General features: G+C 38.6%; 1 protein-coding gene across 2 annotated transcripts in view; it reads left to right on the top strand.

Annotated features, from left to right (window-relative positions):
- The window catches only part of thrap3a (thyroid hormone receptor associated protein 3a), a 22,071-nt gene extending 5,179 nt beyond the window's left edge, over nucleotides 1-16,892 (top strand). Inside the window, exons 2-11 of one of the 2 annotated variants that reach the window (XM_014018592.1) lie at nucleotides 3,059-3,197; nucleotides 6,583-7,455; nucleotides 7,698-8,378; nucleotides 9,355-9,527; nucleotides 9,801-9,912; nucleotides 10,190-10,274; nucleotides 12,043-12,224; nucleotides 12,329-12,509; nucleotides 12,589-12,738; nucleotides 15,639-16,892. In XM_014018592.1, the coding sequence (XP_013874046.1) occupies nucleotides 3,082-3,197; nucleotides 6,583-7,455; nucleotides 7,698-8,378; nucleotides 9,355-9,527; nucleotides 9,801-9,912; nucleotides 10,190-10,274; nucleotides 12,043-12,224; nucleotides 12,329-12,509; nucleotides 12,589-12,738; nucleotides 15,639-15,866 (2,781 nt within the window). In that variant the 5' untranslated portion in view covers nucleotides 3,059-3,081 and the 3' untranslated portion in view covers nucleotides 15,867-16,892. Of the gene's footprint in view, nucleotides 1-3,058; nucleotides 3,198-4,367; nucleotides 4,513-6,582; nucleotides 7,456-7,697; nucleotides 8,379-9,354; nucleotides 9,528-9,800; nucleotides 9,913-10,189; nucleotides 10,275-12,042; nucleotides 12,225-12,328; nucleotides 12,510-12,588; nucleotides 12,739-15,638 lie in introns of those variants that run through there. The other variant, XM_014018593.1, reaches the window with a different exon arrangement.
- Nucleotides 16,893-18,824: the final 1,932 nt, after the last annotated feature.

The following is an 18,824-nucleotide window of genomic DNA, read 5'->3' as shown; positions in this document are numbered from 1 at the left end:
TTTCAACACTGCATGGTGTCATATAACAACACTGTTAAGTGTTACATAAGACTTAACTGTGGGCGGAGCTTATTTAACACTGTCCAGTGTTGAGACAACACTGAGGAAATCAACACTGTGAATTAACACCAACACTGGGTGTGAGTGTACTCAGAAAGTGTTAAAATAACATTAGGGGGGTGTTAAATCAACACCCAAAAGTTTAACACTGAAATTTTAAMACTCCTGTTTTTGCTGTGAAGGCACACTAAAGGGGCTGTTCTGTAACTTGGCATTATATAAACGGATAAAATTAAAGCAAACACAAGAAGAACTCACTGGTTTGTAGCTGCTGGTGATAAACTTCACTCAATGTGACAAAGCCTGCACATTTTTTTTTCCATCTCGCTGATATTTGAATGTTTGAACAAAGCAGCTGAAAACTCTAGCTTATTTACATGTGCAAAGCTGTATTGTAGATTATGCACAACACCATAACCACCTCGACAGAGAAACACCTTTTTGATTTAATCCACTGGCTAACACTTTTGAAATGAGGCAGATTTGGGAGAGTATTTTAATGGTCGTTTATCATCTGTGCGGTTTTTAGACCTTCACTTGTTTCCTGTCAGCCTGTGAACGTGTCAAAATGCAGCTGTAGTCCTTTCAAGATGCGTTGGAGATGCTTTTGACACAATTAAAAGGGTTCAAAATTTGGAACTGACTTTTGAGTGAAAATTTATCACATTTTTGAACATGTTCAAAATTTAAGCCTCTGTGACTCATGCACTGAATATGAGAACCATTGTGCATGGTGCATTCTAGAGACACCCGATGAAAGCTGTTTCAAAGTTTTAAACTGATACTATTGTTTATAAAAACTGTATGCACATGAGCACAATACGCTGTCATGTATATGCATGTGACTCTGGCTGTTAGAGGTTTCTGACAGTAATGTTAAAATTATTTAGTTTTCAGTCACAGTTCGGTTGACCCTTTTGCTACTTCATGCTGGGGAAGGTCTTCATTTGAATGCCAGTCTTGAAATGTGCACAGTAAGCAAAAGGCACTGTTTATTGAGGCTTGCCTTCAGGAAATTGTTCCATGAAAGCCAAAAGCGGYCATCTGCCAAGAATGAGGAGGGTGGAAAGTCTTCCATGCACAAGCGTGGAGGCAGGAGACAACTCCAGTTCTTCCCCCAAACAGTAGCAAAGATGCCCAGCTGGAGCTTCACGTGATTCTGCGWGGTGCATTATAAATCCTCCGTCTTGTGCACGCTGCAATTTCCTCCCTCCAAAGTCCCAGAAGATGACTCTAATAAAAGCTGAGAAAAAAGCTAGATTTATGTGCGAAGACCATAAAAGCTCAAGCAGATCATTACCCATGAACAAATGTTTTTTTCTTGGCAAAACCATAAAAGGTAACCAGACACTTCCCAYTAATCTTTAGGAATGATGGGTGAGTTTAATCATTTACCTCTGTGCTTGTCATTTTTGAGTTTAACAGGAAAGTTTGAACAAACTGGCAAAAGCTAACCCCAAAATAAAAAACAGATAAATAAATTTAAAAAAAATAAAAAAATACAACAAAACCTTAGAAGCCCTGCAGTCATTTGTTCAAGCTATACACATTTATCGAGGAAAGGCATTTTAGGTTTACAGGAAGTTTCATTACTTCCACAAAAACATTCATTTCACACATTTGCAAAAATAAATAAATAAATAAATATAAAAAACATCAAGACATTACCACATCTAACTACATCTTGCTATGGTCTAGAGCAGGGCTATTCAACTAAACTACTCCGGGGGCCACAGTTACTGCAGGCCAACAGCTGAGGGGCCGAACATCCGGCAATTAAAGTTATGTAAATAAACCATGTATTACAAAGATCTGTTACCTTTGAATTAGTTTATTTTTCAGCATTTAATCATGAAAACAACATACAGAAACCTGTAAAAGTAGGGATAATTAAACAATATCAAAAACTAAAATGTCACATTTTGTCTCTTATTTAACACAAATATTATTTTGACATATCTGATTTGCCAAATTTTTGAATCAATTTTATTTTCACCATTTAATCATGAAAACAACATACATAAACCTGTAAAAGTAGGGATAATTAAACAATATCAAAAACTAAAATGTCACATTTTGTCTCTTATTTTACACAAATATTATTTTGACATATCTGACTTGCCAAATTTTTAAATCAATTTTATTTTTACTTTCATAGTTTTATCTTCAACTGCTTGTAACTTTAACTGTCTTGAGTTTGCATAGAAATGTTTTTAGCAGCTTGTAGCCAAGATTCTTATGTTTCTGTAGATACCAAACTTGGCTATGTTTACTTAAAAGAACTTAGAGTAACTAAAGTAGAAAACCGGGGGTTTGGGCTTAAGAGATGAATGAACCAATTGGCGGGCCTAATTTTGGCCACTTGCGGGCTGGATGTGGCCCGTGGACCGCCAGTTGAATTGTCCTGGTCTAGAGTTATTCATTTAGAGTGAAGCTTAATAAATAAACCCATGAGTACACAGACTTACTTTATAAGACTGTTAATAATAAACCTGAAAAAAAAAAACATTTTCACAGCTAACAGAACCAGTTTGAGTCTATTTGTGTTTGTTTCCTGTTGGTTAGATAATGAGAGATAAAATCTATAAGACATTCTGCATTTTTTTTTTTTTTTTTTGGTATTAGATTTGGACGGAGAGGACGAGCAGTCAGATGACTGACGGAAGACAACCCTTTATGCAAATGATGACTAAATAAAACTCCTTCTGTTCAGATGCCCTGCACTACACCCTGCCTTCTTCCTTTTCCACTCAGCTTGGGCCTGAAAGCAGCTGCGGAAGCCCAACTYAAAATCCTTCAAAGCATCATTTATTTTATAATGATTAGTCAATTGTCAGCAACGGCTTTAAATAGATGATTTCAGAAAATTTGCGCCTTTTTAATTTTTTTTAAATGTGGACTCTTTGTTTTTCTCGACAATTTTTTTTTTAAAAAAAATGTGTACTTTTTGTTTTTCTCAACAATTCTAACTCGACTGCGTAACGCTTTTGTGTGACAGTTCGAGGTGGGCTGATTGCAGTGATGTCCAGATCCACAAAATCCATGTCGAGATCTCGGAGCCGCTCAAGATCCCGCTCAAGATCCCGTTCCTCTTCTCAGTCCAGAAGCCGCTCCCGGTCCAGGAAGCACCGCTACAGGTATAAACCCATCTCTCTCTCTGTTTGTGGCCGTAACATCAGGTGTTGAAGATGCCAACATCCCATCCAGACAGATATTTATCCACGATGAATGATTTGTTGGAACAATACTTGTAGCCGCTGTTTCAGAGGAAGTTCTGCTTCATGGAGCACTCAGYTCCTGAAGATGAYGTGCAACTTTTGACWCAGTTCTGTGCAGCAAATCTTTAGTTAAAATGGRAAAAAATGTGGAATTCTGTGTCTGTTGTAATTTTGTGAAAATTCTATTTATTTTAGTGGAAAYGACACGTGTCATGTTAATAGCTTTTCTTGTTCTSCACAAACGTTCTGTCTGCTCCCTCATGGCCTTATGTCGTCCCGTCTCTCAGGAGTATGGCTCTAATTTGAATAGAGAAAACAGGTCGATTTAATGTGTTTAAGTCTGTCTGACAACTGAAGTTGGCTTCTGTTAAAGAGGAAATTAATTTAAAAAGAGTTGAGATGTTGGCATAAATTCAATCAAATGCTGCTTTCATGAAAAGAGAAAACATTACTTAACCTGAAAGAGAAATATCAGAATATTTTTCAAGCTTTGAATCAAGAAGGTATTTATCCAAGCAGCTTGAGTAAAACATAAAGGAGAAGCGAAAAAAAGAAGCCTCCGTTGGTGTTTGTGGCTATATGACTGTGGCAAAGCAATAAAAAGACACAGTGGCTCTTCTTGTGGTCACTTATAATAAAATCAGATAATATGATTATATTACTTTATTGTAAATTTACATAAAATGGAAATTTCTCTTCAGCATTTAGCAAGAAAGCATAAAGGATGAGGCATGGAAGAGCCACCGTGCAGAAAGTTGACGTGTGTGCAAATGAGTTTTGTGGTGAAGAAGTGCAGGAACACGTTTGTTGCCTATTTTGAGATTTACATAAAACACTACCTTCCCCTGTCAGTCAGTAATCATTTATTTCTGAGTCCACAGGGATCAGATACATCTAACAAAACAACACACTTAAGTAAGTCTGTTTTTAAATACACAGAGATTCTTACAGGAAGTAAGAATATCTGCAAAATTTTTGCAGAGACACAAGTTGAAATTTGCCTTTGAATCCAGTAATTCTTTTAAAAACTCCCCCTAGATCCCACTGAGAAGCTCTTGTGAGTGGGAGTCAAAAGATTCAAGTAGGTTTTTTTTTTCCATCCTCACACGATCCATGTGACTCAGTGCTCCGCCACAGCTGGGCCACAGTATCTGTAGCTCAGTGAGTGTGCAGTGCTGCTTCAGTGCACTGCTGTCTCTCTGTCGCTCTCTATTCCAATGACAAAACACTCCGGGTGAGTTATACACTCTTTTAGATCCTTTTTTGTGGCTTTAAAATGGATTTGCATGCACTGTGGCATGGCTTTTACTACCTCAGTTTACAATTATGTTCGGCAGGAGTTTGCATGCATTTTGTATATAGTCAAACATCAGCATGGTTGTTTTTCAGCTCAAATTTTAGCTGAGAGAACTGAGCTGGTACCAAATTCGTATATTGCTCTATAAACTAGAAAGTCTAACAGGAGAAAAAAAATATATATCTAAGGGTAAGAGTTTAAAACTTTTCTAGACAAAAAACATTTTCACACAAAAAGTTGTGAACATAGTGTCAAAATGCAGTTTCACCTTAACTGAGCATGTTTGTGTCATTTTTTATTGTTTCAGGAAAGACAATAATGTTTATTGATAAAAACTGTGTTAAAGTTTCAGCTTTAACTGTTGGCTTATCAGAAGTGCAGCAGAGCCACCGTATGGATGTGTCTGAAACTGCAGCCTGGCTCAGAGAGTCCTTGCAGCTCTCCTTTGTGGGCCTCACTCGACATGGAAAAGCAGATGTTATACACAGACATATGCCTTGTCACTTCCAGTTGATATATATAGCCTCTGGATATAACTGATTTTATGCTTCTCATGCTGTATKGTTTTATGAAAGGTGTAAAGTTGAAGTCATCGCAAAGGTTTGGGGTCTGGAAAAGTGAAGTAAACAATTGTTTGGTTTGAAATGATGATTTTACATCAACATATTCATTCATCTACAGTTTTATTCAGTGCGATACATATCAACAAAACTGTTGTGCCTACCAGGTTGACAATTTATTTGAAACATTTCCTTTCATGGAAAGGTGGTACCTCATTGGGCTGTGACCATGTAGTGAACAACAGTCGTGAAAGTCTTCGTAATGTCTCCCAAAAAATGTGTTCTGACTTTTGCAGGGTTCTCAACTACTTTGTCAGAGGCATGCAACCCGGTCTCATTAGTTTTGAACATGTTCAGAACGTTTGTGTGACAATGTTTCTCTTAAAATAGTAGAGAAATAGTTGTGGGAGTCTCGGTTTCTAGAGTGACACTGTTGTAATCGGACACCTACATGGGGGCTCTCCTCTGACAGAAAACATCCAAGGCAAATGTCTGGGTCTAAAACCACACTCATGATAATTATTTGCCAAGGAGGGTAACAAAATAATGTGCAAGGCCAAGAATGCAGTCTTGTAAGCCATGTATACGAAAACAGGGAGCAATTTTCAAAAAAAAAAACTTGATGCTCAAATGTGGCCACACAGATTGTTGGTAACTTGTTTGCAAAAATGGAAAATTCATGTTTTTTCTCAAGCTTTTAAGTCACCAACTAGTGCCCCGACAGTCACAGCTGAGTTGGATACCACCTTAAGTCTGTGTGCATGCATCTGCCTGTGCTTTTATGCAGTTTCCATTATGTGGGCCAGAAACTATGTATGTCAACAGGTGGCTGATTAAAAGGAAAACAACTGCCAAGCATTGGGCCGCCATTTGCTGCCAGAGCAGTTTTAGTACACCGTGGCAATGATTATGCAAGTCTTTGAAATGCTACTGGAGTTACGGAGCATCACTCATCCCCCCCACAAAAAAAGTTACCTCAGTTTATGATGGTGGTTGAAAAGTGCTTGACCAACATGGYGATGGGATGTGTCCAATAGAAGTTCATATGAGCTGAGATCTAGTAAGTGCTGAGGACATAGCTTGTGATTTGCTCACTGTATCCTTGTAACTCAAACCACTCAGTGAACCCTGTGCTCAGGGGTATTGTCACTCATTTTTTATCCCTAAAGATTGAAAGATGATTTCTYAAAAGCTTTAATTTTAAATGATATGGAAACGCTACTGTAGTATAACAAAGCTACGAGATCTTGTCACTGCAAGAGTCAAGGGTTCAGTTTTTTATTTTAATATTTCTGCCATGTACTGTATATGTGCCAATCTTTTGGCACATATACAGTACATGGCAGAAATATGTACTGTATATGTGCAGTACATATACATATACATATACATATACACATATACATCTTCACCACATTCTCTCCTCTCTCTGTCCTCTTTTTAATAGCTCTAGGTCTCGGTCAAGATCTCACTCTCCATTTTATAACCGGGAGAAGAAATACCCAAAAGCGTACCAAAACAACCGGGAGTTCCGAGGGTATAACCGTGGCTTCCGGAGGCCCTATAACTTCCGAGGCCGTGGAAGGGGCCAGTTTTTTCGTGGACGCTACCAGCGTGGCGGGGGCGGATATTACAACAACAACAACAACAATAACTATCGCCCAAAYTGGAAAAACTGGAAGCAGTACCCTCAGAAGCAGCAGCAGCAGCAGTTTAACCATTCACGAGGACGATCGCACCATGTGCAGAAGCACTCAGGAAGCCCCCCTCAGGGTCAATCCCATCGCTCTGACCGATCCTCGTCTCCTTTATCCAGACACTCACAGCGTTCTTCCTCCTCCTCACACTCCTCCTCTCCAAAATGCCATCCAGCCTCGATGGTGGCTAATCAAAACCTGAAAGATGTCAACGAGCARCATCTGGCTTCCAATGAAGTCCAAAAGGGAGGAGGGGGGGATGAGGAGCCAGGAGAGCATGTTGGGGTGTTGGCAGGAGAYGCTAGAGAAGGTGCAGACTGTGGGAAAACTGAGAGGACCTGGCAGAGCCTGACAGACTGCAGCAGTCCAAAGAAAAACAGTCCTGTGGCCAGCACTGCTGTTATTGTTGGTCAGAGCGGCCAAACTGCTGTTCAGTCTACTCCAACGAAAATCACAAACGACACCTGCAATAGCTCCCCCATGTGGGAGAAGGCATCTGGTTCTTCCTCAGCAAAAAAGCCTTCAAATGAAGGTCTAAACTCAATGCTTCCCAGCTTTGACTTCTTCACTTCTGAGGATTTCCCAGATGGAGATAAAACAGCAATCTCCATAGCTTTCAAGAAGTAAGGCATATTTGTTTGTTAAAACTGCACTACAATGTTAGATATTTTCTTTTCTTTGCAAGTTTTAAAGAAACCAATTTCACGATAAACATATGCTTTAAAATTTTTATTGGAAATTTTGATTATTGTGTTAATTTTTTTTGTCCGTCTTGATAAAAGTCACAAATCTTTTAAATCTTTTAATGTTTGCAGTTGTTTTTTTTATGTTGAGCAGTGCTCTTAATCTATTTTTCATTCTTTAGGTTTCTCGAGGAGCACAACAAAAAAGCTAAATGTGCTCGGGAAAATGGGAAGAAAATAGAGGCAAATGATGTGGATACTGAAAAAGATAAGTTGAATTGGAAATCGTTTTCGGCAGGTGTTTCTGATTCTGGAAATGAAAAGCACAGAGAAAACACCGAGAGGGAAATGTCTCTGAACAGCTTTTTGAAAGCCTCGCCGTTTTTGTCTGCCGAGGTGGAGGAAGACGATGAGATGACATTTAAACCGTCTTCAAAACCCCTCCACAAAGAGTGGCATAATGGTGAGGAGACCTTTAAACCAAAGAGCAAAGTCACTCATTCAGCTCAGAAACTGTTTGAAGCATGCTTCAGCAAGTGGCAGAATGCTGCTTTCTCACAGTTCGAACACGACACCGCAGTAGAGGAGACATATCGGAGTGAAAAGCAGGAGAAAGCCATTGCTGCTGCTTTGGCTAAGAGAGAGTTAGCAACAAAGTTTGAAGAAGTGTCTCCAAAAGTGAGCTGTAAAATGAAAAAGATGGAAAAATCTCCATCTGATCAGTGTTCGGACCCACCACTGAGACAGAAGTCTGACAGAGAGTCGTTTACAGTTCGAGGGGTTGACTCGCCTCCTATGGCTTCAAGAACACAGGAAGCAAAATTTAATGTAAGAATGGATTACATTGGAGATAATCTTACAAGGTAAGAAATTCATTGAGTATTTTGAGATTTAATGTCATCTACAACCCTATTTCTAGGAAAGGTTGCGATGCTGTGTAAAGTTTAATTGAATTTTTTGAAGCCTAAGCTTTTTTCCCCTGAATGTTTACATGTAAACACTTGTTTACGGGTACAGTAGAGGTATAATGCAGTCCATTTCCCTTGGAAGTCGAAACTTGGAAATGACATCAGACCCAGTTTTACTGTGTTGGAAAATCAGTAGGATTTGCTACTGGTTGTGTTTGGTGACCAGGATATATACTGTTAGAAATACAAGGCTATTGGATTTCTATGCATTCTGCGTATTCAAACCAACTACTGCTAATGCCACTACTCTGTATGTGTGACTGGATTACTGAGTTGTAAAACAACAAATAACAGTTCATTACAGAAGCTTTCACATTTAATGTACTTATCAGCCACATTGGATTTTGAGGTCTGGGCTGGTCAAGAATCTCTGACATTCCGAGTCAGATCTCCAACTTTCCAGTAATTTTCTTTTCTTTTTTTCTTTTTTTTTACTTGGAACTTGGAAAATCCAGCCTCGAGTCCAAATAGAATACACTACAACAACTTGTCTTTTGTAGATGCAGCACAAGTTTTGAGTTTTGCCAAGTTTCAGCCATGAATCACATGTTACAGTTCCACCTGAAGACCTAAGTATCATTATTCTTTGTTTCGATTCTCTGGAACTTTTAATGATTTTATGCTTTTTATGTTTTTAGTGATCAGTTGTAAACACTGTTGTTGAAACTGCTCATCTACATAATCTTATAGAGGCGACTGCATCACCATCAAACGTGGGCTTCAACCGATTTGCTAAATTTTGCTTTTGCTTGAATCAAGACTCATGCAGCATCCCAACTTTTGAGGAAACAGGGCTGTAATCAGATTTTTTTTGAGTCATTTTCGCTTTCAATAAAAGGAGCGATGAATCAAAGTGTTTCTATTGTTTCAGTTCTTCAGATGTTTTAGCTGAAGAGCGGCAGCTGTCCCAGGACCTCGTGCAGTCCTCAAAAAAACCGCAGGAGTTCCGCTCCATCTTTCAACATGTTCAGGTTGCTCAGCCACAGAAGAGCCCCTCTGAACTGTTTGCTCAACACATTGTCACAATCGTTCACCACGTCAAAGGTGAGTCGTGGCTTTGTAAAGTCTGCCTCGATTTCGACACCATTTCACACAAGTTTTCTTAGTAAAGAAAAAAAGACGTTCACTTTTTCATATCATTTTCTCACTAAGCTGCACAAAGTATGCTCAAATAAATAGCCCAGTCAGTGGAAACTGTAATTTACAAACTAAAGATCTGTATTTTTCAGTAAGAGGCAGTGCAGGATGTTCAGAACAGTCTTAATAAATGGACCGCATACATCCACAGCCTTTACTTTTTAACATTTGCCCTCTCAGCCCAACACTTTCCGTCCTCTGGCATGACTCTGAACGAGCGATTCACCTTGTACCAAAGGCAAGCTGCAAAGAAGGAAACGATGAAGCCAAGAAAAAGCCCAGAGATACACAGGTAGAGTCGCCTATAGAGTGACCCCTCTCACCTTCAGTGTGCTGTGGCTTCACGTCTTCTTTTAAACAGCTTTCAGGTATTTCTGTCACCTTTCACCTTTCTCTATCTTGGACTATTAGTTCTCATGCTTGATGGAGGTCAGTTTTGTAGCAGTTTTGCTTTGCTTTTTGTCCTTTTTATGTTGCTCCTCTGGTTCAGTGTTGTTGTTTCTTGTGGTGGTGGTTATGGTTCATGCAAAGACCTAATATTGACCGTCAGTTGTGTTTCTTTCCCACAGGAGAATTGATGTGTCACCAAGTGCTTTTAGGAAACACCCTCAGCTTTTCGAGGCGATGAAAAGCTCAGAGGATGGGACTTACAAGGTGACTGAACACTTTGCAGTATGACATTTGTTGGAAAGACAAGCGAGCGAGCCAGATGCCTTTAGACTGCACCATTTTAAAACCTGTGGCATTCCCTGAAGGGAGATGGTCAAAGTCTAAAAAAGAAAAACTTTGACCTTCTTGTTTGTTGTATCGCCTCACGTGGTGAATTGTTTGTATTGTGGCACTAGCCTGGCTGAGGCTAATAAATCAAATATGGTCAGGAAAGGAAGCATCTGTGCCAAAGGTGTCCAAAGGACTCTTAACAAATGTCTTTGTAAGTATTCTCTGAAATATAAAATGAAAAATAACATTATTAAACAATCAACTTCAACAACCAACACTTTATGCACATGTCCTAATATTCACATGCTCAAAGAGATAGTCCAGGATTCAGAGGGAAGGTTATAAACAGTGTTGTAGATAGCACTGTGAATGACCTCAGTTTGGAGAAGTAAATTTTAGCTGTGACTGGATTTATGAGCTAATGGTTTTTCCAAGAGGAGCCAGGACTAAAGTGAATAGCTGCCATATTAAAACCATACCTTTGTTGTTAACTTTGCTCTACATGGTTCAAACTGTATCATATTTCAGCTGTAATACCTCATCTGGCAAAACTGAGGACAATTTAAAGGTTTATAAAATGGCATTCTCACAAATTGCTGTAAAGTGATCAAAATTAAAATGGTTTAAGACGGCCGCAATCCTTTGTGGTCTAACAGCTCCTCAGATTCAGTCGAAAGGAATTAATATTTCTTAAAACTGAAGTAGTTCAAAGAACTATTTACAACAGGTAATTTACTATTGTCTGTAACCTTTTACTTCATGAGATCTGAACTATCTCTTTGGCTGAGTTAATCATATCTGTTGCTTTTGAATGCAAAGAACACAGAAAAATGAGTAAGATGAAATCTTTGTGAACAGTTTATTTTTACGGTTATTAAAAAGCCAGAGATGGTTTTTCATTCCAAGACTTGGTGCATGTACACTGGTTTATTTTCCAATTGTTTCCCAAAGTTTGTCTCAGTATGGACAGTACTTCCTTGAGTTAACTGGACTTAACTGGATATTAGTTGGGTTGAATAGGACTGTGATCAAATTAGATGCTGCATAATGGCTTTATACAAATAAAACCAATTAAATTTGATATTTTTGCATTGTTTTCCTAGCCTTTTGTAGTTATTGGAAGTTAATGTGTGGAATGATAATCTACTGCTAAGGAGGTGAAACTTTTTTGAACTTTTTTTGTTTTGAAAAGCTTGAAAACATTTTGCTGCTAAAGCATTGGAAACGCAACTGAGGTAGAAAATTCATAGAGGTTTTGTAAAAAATGGAAACGCTTGTTGTTGATACCATTTGTTGCTTTAAGATTCTCTCAAACAAATTGACATATCCTACAAGAACTTGAATGCAGCAGTCAGAATGTCTCATGATACAACTTTTAAATAAAGCAAAACTGATTTAATGTCACTGATGACACACTGTTAAGCTGAGGCAACATCTCAAGTTGATTTTCATACTGTACTGACGTAGCTGCAAAAAACACGTTTTTTTATAATTGTATTTTATGAATAGTTGAAGATAAAAGTCGCCCTGAGATCTAAATCACTGCATTGTTCATGTTGTCTGTCTCTTATGAGTTTTTCACATTTCAATTGACTTTACTGTTTAGTCTCCACAGCAGCTTTGCAGAGAGCAGTCAGATAGCTTCTACATGCTAATCTGAAGTCTATCCACGACGTTGTGATCTTTGTTTTGATTTATTCAGGATGCTGCAGAAAACGTTAAAGCGGATCCAATGGACCTTCGTTTGGACATTGAGCGTCGTAAAAAATATTCCACGCATCCTAAAGATTACAGTCAGGATCGGGGAAGAGATGCTGGGAATTCGCCCGATTTTGATCGGGGGAGATCTGAGGAAATATTTTCCAAATTTTGCAAGATACCAAAGTACGTTTAATCATTGCTACTTTAATGTTTTGAACTATTTCCACAGAAACGTTTTACCTTTTTTTTTGTAATATTTCGTTACATATTTGCCTTTCGTTTTGTAGAAAAAATTACAAGAAGCGATCTCGCTCAAGTTCATCTTCTTCCTCCTCGTCTTCCAAATCCCAAAAAGATGAACATTTACATGACAGTTTTGAGGTGAAGGGTGACTTCTTTAACAAGGCTCAGCTTGATCAAAGAGAGTCACCAGGAAATGCTGAAGGAGCACAGCCACCAGGAGGCGTGGTGAGTTTATTCAATTTGGTTGCCACAGTTTGATCAGTGTCAGCTCTTTCTTTATAATGTTTGAAATCTTTTCCTCTAGTTTCAGAAAATACAAATCCGTGGGAGGGGTTGGAGCAAAGGCAGTAATCAAGGAAACAGTTCATACAGTAGCCAAATGAACAGGGCAGGATACCCAGAAAATGAAGACTGGGATCCAAAAGTCACTCCCAAGAGCAAAGCATACTACTTGGTATGACTGATTTCCAAAATCACTAATGTCCACTTCATGCTATCACATGGAACCACTCACCAACAGATTTAATAGGCATACCTGTTCAGCTGCTTGTCAACACAAATAGCTAATCAGACAATCACATGACAGCCAATCAAAGCATTTAAGCCATTAGACATGTTGAAGATGACTTGCTTAAGTTCAAAGCGAATATCAGAACGAGGAAGAAAGAGATTCAAGTTATATGTTTGTTGATACCAGACAGGCTGGTTTGGCTATTTCAGAAACTGGATTTTCACATACAACCATCTCTACCAAGACTTATATAAGGCAATAGTTTTCTGTTTCCTTACTGTCCAGTGTTGATGAGTCTGTGTGAGTTGTTCTTGGCTGACAGTGGCACACATTGTGGTCTTTGCCTCTGTAGCCTTCAGGGTTGGATGTTCAGAGATGGTACTCTGCATATCTCAGTTGTGATGAGTAGTTATGTGTGCAATTTCTGTTTTCAACAACTGCTGCTCACAAGTAGCCTGGCCCTTGCCTTCCTACACAGTTCTGCTCAATTCTAGTCTCGCTTCACTGCTCCGTCTGGGATTTCTCCCATAGACAAGGATTTCTTTGGGAGCATTTCGTCCGGGCCAATCAGAGAACAGAATGTCAATTTTCTGCGCACTGTCAGCTTGTAGTTTATTTTACCTGGGCCAATCAGCAAACAGAAGGCGGAGTTATGAACAACGTTGATTTTTTGTGCAGTGTCTGCTAGTTAGTTTAGCATACGGCAGTGGAGGAAGTGAATGAAGCCAGTCTGTGTTGATAAGGCTTCCAAATTAAAATAAATTGGTCTGACAAAGCAGCAGCTCTCATTTACAGCCGTCTCGTTTGGCTCGGTACTTTTCGCCTCTCAGTAGGGTTGTTTACAGCACACCCAATTTCCGGTTAGCTTCTTAGCTTAGCCTCCTTCACAGTGACACTTGCGGCCAACCAATCCAATCATTTTAAACTTCAACAGAGGCCACRCCTCTAGCAAGAATCGCTTCTCTATAGCCAAGAGCAGTGTTGCCGGACGTACGATAATTATCGTATTTGTACGATAATTTTACCCTCTGTACGATGTACGATCAATAATTCCAAAAATCCCATAATGTACGATAATTTGACTGCTCCAATGTGTGATGTAATCAACCCAACACGCGGCTCGCTGACACGAGAGGTGGCGCATTGTGGAACACAGCGGTGCTGATTTAGCGACTTCCTCGCTATATTTACAGACTTTTCAGAGCCTCTAGAGACTGTTATTCAGAACAGTGACTAGTGAAAATCTAGCGACTCTTTTTCTGGTGTTATTGAGACTTTGAGAGACTCTGCCGTGAACGCATTTCTCCATTGTGCTGCTGAGAGCTCCTCCTCCCCGGTCCCAGAGCACCGACAGGAGGCTTCTTCATGCTGCGTGTCTCCCTGCTGCAGGTAGATCCATCCCATCCAGACATGAAATGAATACTGCTGCTGCAACTGATCCATGATGGGATGTTAATAAAAAACATTTCTATGGCTAAAATAGATCCCTTTTGCTGGTCCCAAGCCAAAGGAGCAACAGAAGAAACTATTTTTTGTTCTCTTGACATACTGTCTCTAAAGAGAAGGCTGGCTGCCGCRACGCAGTCACCAGTGTTTTTTTACCCTATTAAAACTCTACTGCTTAGGCTACCAGCTGGTCAAAGAATCAAACGCCCATATGAGACACAAAAAGGAAGATTCATATATTGAGTTGAATGTAGAATCTGTCTCTAAAATAGTTATGAAAGTGTTTATTTATGTAGTTTAAAATTTAACCTGCAAATACACCCGAATGCAGGGAACAGCACCCATTTCATTCAAAATTTTCTGGGAGGAAACCCCCAGACCCCCCTCACACGTTATGGTTACGATGGCAACTATTAGCAGCAAAGATAAATATAATAGTACTTAGGTGAAAGMAAAAATAACTGTAAAATCAAAAAGAAAAGGTGGGACTGAGAAGGTGAGGGTATAAGCAACATTTACACTTAATAACATCCAGGAGTCATCCAGAGGCTATTTTTTAAAGAAGAAAACAGACTTTGGAGGCTTGCAGATTAAATTTGCTCAGGATGCACTCAATTTATTTCTTGACTAATCAAAAGTACAATAAACTACATGATTTCTTCTTTTCCTGATTTCATTTTAACTTTGCCTATTTTAATTTACATTTTATTCTAGTCATTTTATCTAATATTTATTTTTATTTGGAGCATTTCCCCAGACTCCATGTTTTGTTCTTGTTTACAATAAAGCTTTTGTAAAAAAAATTATAAAAAAAAGACACCTAACAGTCAGATACAGTGCTTTTTAACTTTATTATAAACAAAAGAATGTGCAGTTTGTTGAATACAGAGCACTTATGAGCTGAGCAGGATGTATTTGTAAATTCGAGCCTCTCTAGAATGTAACTTGGGTGTGTACGATAACTTTCCTCAAAATACGATAATTTTGAGCTGCTGATATGATAATTCAACATTTCCCATCTGGCAACACTGGCCAAGAGTCCAGACCCTCGTACGAAGCAAAGCGAAGGACAAGGGACTGGTTTTTATCAGGCTAGCTCACTGGAGTTTTTTTTTCCAGACCATTTTATGTAAATGCTAAAGATGTTTGTGTTTAAAAATCCCAGGTTCTGAAATGCTAAGATCAGCATGTCACTTATTTCATTACTTCCCCATTTAGATGCTCAGTCTAAACTTCAGCAAGTCATCTTCACACTGTTTAGAAACCTAAATGCATTTAATTTTTGCAGAGTTACATACTGTATTTATATTTACAAGCGATTGAACAGGTGAAGTTGAGAGTGACAGTAGCTTCTTGTTTGCTTTACAAGTGTTCTTTCCTTATTTGTTACTTTTCAGCACGATGACAGAGAGTCCACATGGCTGGAAGCCCAAGAGCGAGGTCAGGGAAGCCTTCTTCATGGAAGAGCACGATTCATCATCCGAAAGGCCACTGGCAGTACCAACACGATTAGCCCCAAATGGACGCATGATAAGTTCCAGGCCAAACGGGAGCAAGGGGGCAAAGACAGAGAGGAGACAGATCAGGACCACAAGGAGGAAGACATTGATGGACAGAATGCTTGAGCAGTCAAGCAATCATGAAGAATCTTAATATTGTTTGTGTCTTTAAGATAGAAAAGATCCATTTTATCCACTATCATGCTTCCATTTCAAAGCAGGATGCTTAATTTCATTCTATAAAACAACCATCAGGAGAATCTTTGTGACTAGTAGAAGCACTGTTTTTGCCTTTTGGTTCATGTTCTTTCATTCAGCGTTTTCGTCAACTTTAGATGTTTTTTTATTGAGGTGAAGTGCTTAAAGGCTTCTGTATGTTGAATCAGTAAAAAAAGTTACATTACATCATAATCAGACATTTAGAGAAAATTTAAATAATGTTTTTCTAAGCATGGACAATTGTTTTATTTAACCAGTAGAATAAAATATTGATTTCCCATCCATGCATTTGAAAAGTGGTGCCTTATCTAGATCCACTAAAGAAGCACTGTGTCCACACCCTGATCTGACAGTGGGACCAAACTCTGCAGGGTCAAAGGTTATACAACAGTCCATCATCACCAAACATCAACACCAGCTGGAAATAGAAGAACTGTCAGACTACTTTCAGATATTTTGCTTGATCTTATGCACCACTTCCAACCATAATAAGAAAAACTGAACTTTTGTTGTTGTTTTTTTGTTTGTTTGTTTGTTTGTTTGTTTTTTGCATGGAAAGACTGGAGTTAGGGTTTTGTAGTAATTGAAGATTTGTCTTTATTGCTTTAAACACTGAAATATTTTCATTAAAGTGATTGCAAACCTTTGAGTCCAACATATTAATCAGTTAGGTAAGTTGTGTTAACATTAGTACCTGTGAAAAGCTGGATTTGATCTGTCTGTAGTTTGTAACAAACACAAAAAAGAGCTTGAATAATACCGTAGTCATTTATTGTCATTTTCTAGAAAGAAACATTGTTCTTACTTGTATTTTACAGGCCAATAAGATTGTAATGACCATGGAACTGTTTAAAGTTTACCTTTCAGATTGATGTTGCTTTTCTTGTTGTCACTGTTTTTCAATGAGGTTGTAAATTAAATACACAAAAATGATCTTGGATGTTTTGATGTGAGTTACTGAACCAGAACACCCTGTGATTTTGGAAAGCACCTAATATTTTAATATCGTCATCTTTAGACATTTCTTATTGAGGTGAAGTGCTTAAAGTACTGTATGTTGAATCAGTAAAAAAAGTTACATCATTATCCTAATATCTTGGCGGCACGGTGGCTCAGTTGGTAGAGCTGATGCCAATCAGCAAGAAGGTTGCCGGTCCAAATACCGGCCCGGGGAGTCAGGGACCTTTCTGGGTAGAGATTGCATGTTCTCTCACAGCATGCGTGGGTTCTCTCCGGGCACTCCGGCTTCCTCCCACAGACCAAAAACATGACTGTTAGGTTAACTGATAACTAAATAGTCTGTAGGTGTGAGTGAGAGAGTGAATGGTTGTTTGTCTCTATGTGTGGCCCTGTGACGGACTTGCGACCTGTCCAGGGTGTACCCCGCCCCTCGCTCTGTGACTGCTGGATATAGGCACCAGTGGTCCACACGACCCTGAAAGGAAGAAGTGGGTATAAATGATGGATGGACACCTAATATCTTGGGCTGTTAAAATCAAAATTTTCATGAACCACTCTGAAACTTTTAAGATTGCTGTGGTTTTAAGATGATAGTATCCATTTTAATCAGAATTAAACAGAACTGAAATTCTGCAAACCGACGTTCAGAGAGCAGGTAAGAAATACAGTAATTTGAACTTTTTCTCAGAATCCATCCAATAAAAAATTCTTCCAAAATTGGTCTTTTATGTCTTTATTTGGACACTGACCACTTTTCTTTAACAATTCTGAACGACAAAATCGGAAGATATACTCCTTGTGACCTCTTAAAAGCGTCACAGGAATGTGACTTCTTGGAAGTAAAAGATAAAGTAAGGTGTGGTGCTGTGTAAAAGTACAGAACATTCAGCATCAGTTTGTTAAAACTTAGATAATTTCCACAGAAAACACACATTTCAAACTTGATTTATTAAATCCTGAAAAATGAAGGAGTCTTTTCTCTCTTTCACATGCTTTTAAACAGTGAGCTGACATAAAATAAATGCTTATTTGAATGCAATTTTAGATGATGTGAATCTGTACAAGTGATATTTGATAGTAACATGCTGTACTATTTGTTTTCATGAACCCACATTTGATTAGGATTAACCGGTGCTGAAAATCTTGGATGTAATTTGTTTCAAGCTTATTTATGTTAAAACATTAACTTCTGCAGATATAAGACAGTAAGAAATCATGATGGAAAATTAAATAATAAGGAAGTTTTATTTGCTTTCTACGGATTTTTTTCTTTTGCGTTCCCACGCAATACCTTTGCGTTCCCTCACAATACTTTTGCGTTCCCTCGCAATATTGTTTTGCGTTCCCACGCAAAAGATTGTTTTGTATATGAACTGAATTAAATCAGACTTTTATTTTGAAATATTCAGTTACCAAAACAGGATGTGTCGCCACAAGTTCGTGAAATTGACATTGATGTTGCGTGGCTGCACTATGTTAAAATATCAGCATATGACATATTTCCATGAGTGGCTGTTTGATATATTCATTCTAAAGATTAATTAAAGCAGTAGGCTAACTTACTAATGGTGAACATGTGAGTTTGCTAATAAACCAGCAGGCACAACAGTGATAAACTACTTTTGCGAGGGAACACAAAAGTATGTGAGGTAACGCAATACTATTGCGTGGGAACGCAAATGAAAAAAAATCTCCCATGTCCCCTCGCGGGCTCCGTAGCCTTCTTCTGCTGTGTTTCATAATACAGGTATATTCACTCACCGGCCACTTTATTAGGTACACCTGTCCAACTGCTCGTTAACGCTTAATTTCTAATCAGCCAATCACATGGCGGCAACTCAGTGCATTTAGGCATGTAGACATGGTCAAGACAATCTCCTGCAGTTCAAACCGAGCATCAGTATG

Source organism: Austrofundulus limnaeus, unplaced genomic scaffold, assembly GCF_001266775.1.
Source record: "Austrofundulus limnaeus strain Quisiro unplaced genomic scaffold, Austrofundulus_limnaeus-1.0 Scaffold196, whole genome shotgun sequence".
In the NCBI taxonomy this organism is placed as follows: domain Eukaryota; kingdom Metazoa; phylum Chordata; class Actinopteri; order Cyprinodontiformes; family Rivulidae; genus Austrofundulus; species Austrofundulus limnaeus.
The sequence above is the reverse complement of the archived record's forward strand: the minus strand, read 5'-3'. Positions and strand labels throughout refer to the sequence as shown.